The 5,066-nt window shown below is 53.8% G+C and overlaps 1 protein-coding gene across 1 annotated transcript; it reads right to left on the bottom strand.

The window, feature by feature from the left end:
- Nucleotides 1–525: 525 nt before the first annotated feature.
- Nucleotides 526–4,126, bottom strand: NFKBIA (NFKB inhibitor alpha). The gene is made up of 6 exons (XM_059819757.1): nucleotides 3,886–4,126; nucleotides 3,431–3,539; nucleotides 2,726–2,936; nucleotides 2,150–2,238; nucleotides 1,772–2,032; nucleotides 526–1,258 (listed from the first exon to the last, which is right to left on the bottom strand). Exons 1-6 carry the CDS (start codon nucleotides 4,107–4,109, stop codon nucleotides 1,211–1,213), a joined length of 942 nt encoding a protein of 313 aa, XP_059675740.1. The 5' UTR covers nucleotides 4,110–4,126; the 3' UTR covers nucleotides 526–1,210.
- Nucleotides 4,127–5,066: the final 940 nt, after the last annotated feature.

Genomic DNA, 5,066 nt, shown 5'->3' with positions numbered 1-5,066 from the left:
TCCCCTTTGGAAAATCCAAAGGTGTCTGAGTTCAAACCAGAGCCGGGCCGGCTGATAAACGAGAGGGCGGGCAGGTGCGGGGCTGCGCTGCAAACCTCCAGCCTCCCCCGGCAAGTCCTGGCAAGAGCTGCCGAGTTACTGCAGCTGGAACAAAAGGTGCCACGAGGGCGGGCGGGTGCTGCCACAGACGGCCTCAAAACCCCTCTCTAGCAGCGGGGTGGCCCGGTGCTTGGGTGGCAGAGAGGGAATCCCAGCCCCCCAACCCGCCTCTGCCACAGTGGGTGCAGGAAACGACACCTACGTCTGCTTCCAAAATTAGCTGCAGCAGAAGGGCTGAGAGCTGCTTAGATGTCTTGCCGCTGCTGAGGTGAACCACGTAAAACCCCTGAGCCTGTGACTCCATCGGTCTACTAAGTGTTAAATGTTTCTTAAAAAGCAAACCAGGTGGATTCCCATGTCCATGTTCCATATCTCAGGACAACGAGGTGGGCAATGAACCGTTTCACAGACCAGGCACAGTAATCTGACTTTTTTTAATAAATACGTATCTCACATGTACCAAAATAATTATAAACAAAAATGTACAGTATTTACACAATATACAATTGCTAAAAAGTGTAGCAATTATGACACACATGGTGTGAAACACACAGTTTCCAATGCCCACAGTTAACATTATTGCTACCTTTCTCCTAACAGCCAGGTCACCAGTCCCTTGGTTCGACTCCTCCGCCTGGGACACGCCACTGAGAGCAGCCGAGGTCGGTCAGTAAGGCCAAGGAGCACCTCCAGCCCAGCAGAAATTAACACACAGTCTCCAAGAAGATGGGGTGTTGGTATGAGCCTGCCTTGCCATGAGAGGACACACATTCCTCGTGGTACTTTATGCCACAAGATAGCTCTCTGTAACTAGCAGGTTGGATGTGTAGTCTGTTACCTTCGTAGGGTTGAGAAGACTGGATATGTGTCTCTTTATCAGGTGGTGTGAATAATCACAGATCTCTACTGATGTAACACATCCCGCTCCTGTATTTAAACACAGGCCGGAACCTGGAACCGTCCTGTTACAATTACGTGCTCCTTGCTGGGCAGTGTGGTATTTCCCTCCTGGTTTTTCCCTCCATGTTGCAACTTTCTTTTTAAATGAAGAAAGTCAGTCCTTTTTCTATACATATGTACACAGTCACTTCTTTTCACAGAAGGGTCTGCTTTAAAATGCCAGCTGTCGCCCTCCAATAAGGCAGTCGTCATATATAAGCTGGAAGAAAAAACAAAAGGCTGTTAATGCAAAATTCTTAGTGGGAGTATCGTATTCACTCTGGGATAACTGCCAAATTCTGCATGCCCTGACTTTGGCGGCATATAAAACTTCTACACCGAAATGGTTACGTTTGCCATTTACCAGCACTGAGAATGTTAGAAAAACAAATGCTGAGGACGAAAAAACCACCCGTTAACTTGAATTTTATCTCACGAGGTTCTGTAGGTGTCAGCAACAGAACAACGTTCAGAGACTCATGTTGCGTGAAGTTAACCTCCGTTCCCCCATGGTTTTTTTACATTTTATTCTTAAATTTATTCTATTTATACGTTTGCCCCAACTGCTATCTGGCTGATGGCCGACAGCGTAACCTTACTTTACGGGCTATTTATACCCGTCAGTTGTATAGGTAAGAGGTCACTGGAGCATGTCATCAGAGAGGCACCAACAAAAAAACTACAAAGGGCAGGATCTTCCCCTTCTCTTGAAAAGGTGCAAATAGCTACTTACTTCATCCTCTGTGAATTCAGGCTCCGATTCACTGCTCTCCTCGTCCTCACTTTCTGGCAACATCTGCAGGTCGGCTGTGGTCAGCTGCTTCAGCTGTTCCTGTATGCTGGAGTTGTCTCTTCCCCACGTGAGCTGACAGGGGGAATAGCCCTGGTAGGTCACTTTGTTCACGTCTGCCCCATGCTTCACCAGAAGCGACACCAGGTCTGAATTCTGCAGGTCGACAGCCAAATGTAGTGCCGTTCTGCCATTGCATGGCTCCTGTGTGAAAATAACAGAAGGTTTGGCATGTTAGGAGAGCCCGAGCCAGTGCCAGACCTGTCGATTCTTACGATTACGCAGCCCTGCTCAGTTAAATTCACAGTATACATTACATACCTGAGCATTTACATCTGCTCCCAAGGACAGCAAATATTCGACAATAGCCAGGTATCCTTGAATAGATGCCAAATGGAGACATGTGTGTCCTGCAAAACACAAATGAAGATAAAATTTGAGTAAGTCTAACCTAAACCCTATCATTCAGTTAAAGTCAAGATGATAGGACAAAATGATATCTAAGTTTGCGATCCATCCATGGCAAAAGGGTGTTTTCCAGAAGAGCTTTCCAGCTTCCAGTAAGTATGAATAACAGGGTTGGATTTTGGAAAGATTTCTTAGAGGCTTTATTCCAGTGTTTGACTACAATTTATTTTAACAAAAAAAAAAAGGAGCACTGCAAAAGTACTCACTAAAAATGCAAAATTCAAAGCTGTAAGAGCCAATAACCAACAGCTGAGGAGGCCTACAAGACAGTGACATTTTGAAGAAGTGAGACACTGCTTTGGGCTCCTCAACTCTCAAATGAGCATAACGACCCTTCTCCACCTCTCCAGAGCTCTTTGAGGTCTGTGGGACACGAACCCTTCCCTCAGTACAGCACACCGACATCGATGTACAGCAGTGTGCCCGTACCATTGTAGTTGGTCGCCTGCAGGACAGCAAGGAGGTGGTGCGGCTGGCAGTACTGCGTGAGGACGCTGACGCTCCTGAGGGAGCCCTGCTGGCAGGCAATGTGCAGGGGGGTGTTTCCTCGGAAGTCCCTGATTTCCAGGTCGCATCCGGCCTTCAGAAGATGCTCAGCAATTTCAGGCTGATCAGTGATCACTGCCAGGTGAAGAGGAGCCTGCAGGCAGAAGAGAAAACGCAGACCTGTAAGTTACACCGCAAACTTGGCAGCAACATCTGGACAAACAGACCCCTTGACTGCTTGATGATTTGTGCCCCCAATTAAAAACACATGCCAGAAACTCAGTTCTTTACGCTTCCCGACATATTGTATAGTTGCCCTTTAGTCTGGAAGTGATGAACTTAAGGCTCTCTGGATACTGAACCGTCAATCCATATGAAGGGTATCATTAACATCCCAGTAAAGAGGGATGCAACCCATTGCATCATATTTGAAAAATGCGGGTGTTAAATACCACTCTTGCGGGAGAGGAAGGGTTGTACTAACACTGGCTGGAGCCAGCTGGGGACTTTCCTGAACGCAGGCTTTGATTTAATATCCATCAATTAAAAAACATTTTAAAAAGGACTTTTTGAGGGGGAATTCCCCAGAGGGCTTTTGTGGGAGCGGCGGGGGTTGATCCGGATTCGGGGCTGCAGAGGTGAAAGTACCTGGCTGAGGTTGTTCTGGAAGTTGAGGAAAGCACGGTCCCCGGCCGTCTGCCGGATCGCCTCCAGGCTCAGGGCTTTTTCCTCGTGGATAATAGCCAAGTGGAGAAAACTGCAGGGAAAAAAACCACCCCACGAATTAAACGACCCAAGTTAAACCCCCCGAATCCCACGTTAAAAGCCCCGAAATCCCCCAGGCGCGCAGAGGGGCGAGGCGGGCCGGCGGCAGGGTCATGCGCGGGTGTCGCAAGCCGGGGCTTTCGGCGGCCGGGGCTTTCCGCCGGCCGCGGAGCCGCCTCTCCCTGGCGCCCCTCCAGGGACTTTCCGCCCTCCCCTCCCCGCCGCGGCGCGGCCCAGCGCGGCGCCTCCCCGCCGGCAGCACGTCCTGTCCCGTCCTCACCGCGCCATGTCCCCCACCCCCGGTCCGTGCCCCCCCCCGCTCCTCGACCCGCACTTACGTGTCCCCGTCCTCCGTCAGCTGCTGTGCCCAGGCGGGCGGTTCGCGGGGCTGCAGGCGTATGTCCTCCAGCTCCTTCACCAGCTGCCGGTACTCCTCCTCCTTCATGGAGTCCAAGCCGCTGTCGTGGCGGTCGTCGAGCGGGAACCCGCCTTGGCGTTCTTTCTTCGGTTGCTCGTAGCCCTCCATAACCGGCGGCTCGACGGGGCGGCGGGCGCTGATCATGGCAGCAGAGCTCGGCTTATGCGAGTGAGCGGCGGCAGCGGCGGCGCTTGGCATATACACCCCGGCGAGGGGATTTCTGCGGGGGAGGAGCCGCCGAGGACGGGAATTTCCAGCCAGTCAAAGCCCGACCGGCGGGTCTGGTCCTGCTCGGCGCCGCGGGTGGTGGCAGGGAGGGCGGATCGGCGCGGGCCGGCCCCTTCCCTCCCCTCCCCGCCGCCGGAGGGAGGCGGAGGGGTGGGAAGAGGTCGGCCCGGGAGGGAACTTGGCGCTTTTCCACGTCGAGGGGGAAGTACTCGCCTCCCCGGCGTCCCCGTCGGTACTTCCCTGCTGCGCCCCGGGCGACTGCCCCTTGCCGGCTTTCCCGGGGGGCTTTCCCTGCCCTGCCCGGTCGTGGGGGCTCCCGGTGCCCCCTCCTCGGCAAGGCAGCGGGTGTGCGCACCGCTGCGGGGTCCCACCGCACGCTGCGGGGCACCCTTGCACCCTGCGGGGACCCTGGCTCCCTGCGGGGACCTTTGCAAGCCGAGGGCCACCTGCACGTCCTGGGCACTGCCGGCCTCGACTGCACACCGCATCCTCCCCCTGACTTTCCTCCAGCTGTTCGGTCAGAGGAGCTGTGGGATGTCTCAGGCCGTAAGGGCAGTCTGTAAGTGTACGCTGGTGGTCATCACACTCGGAGAAGCTCCACCACCCATGAGGTGCAGTGTAGCACGGCAGCTCTCCTCCACAGCCATCACCTGCACAATGGCAGATCCCTGACCCTGCGAGGATCATTTTGAGGGCTGGTGAGAGGGACTCCCTTAGGAGTCGTTAACCAGCACTCGTTTGATGAGCAGGAACAGGCTTTGTAGCCAGCCCAGGGCAGCGAGGTCATGCTGAGAGTTCAGGGAACCAAACACCACCAAGAGCGATGCTGAGGCTGCAACTGCATTAGCACACTGCGTGTCTGCCCTGCTGTTG

The sequence above is a fragment of the Gavia stellata genome, chromosome 7, assembly GCF_030936135.1.
Source record: "Gavia stellata isolate bGavSte3 chromosome 7, bGavSte3.hap2, whole genome shotgun sequence".
Classification (NCBI taxonomy): domain Eukaryota; kingdom Metazoa; phylum Chordata; class Aves; order Gaviiformes; family Gaviidae; genus Gavia; species Gavia stellata.
The sequence above is the reverse complement of the archived record's forward strand: the minus strand, read 5'-3'. Positions and strand labels throughout refer to the sequence as shown.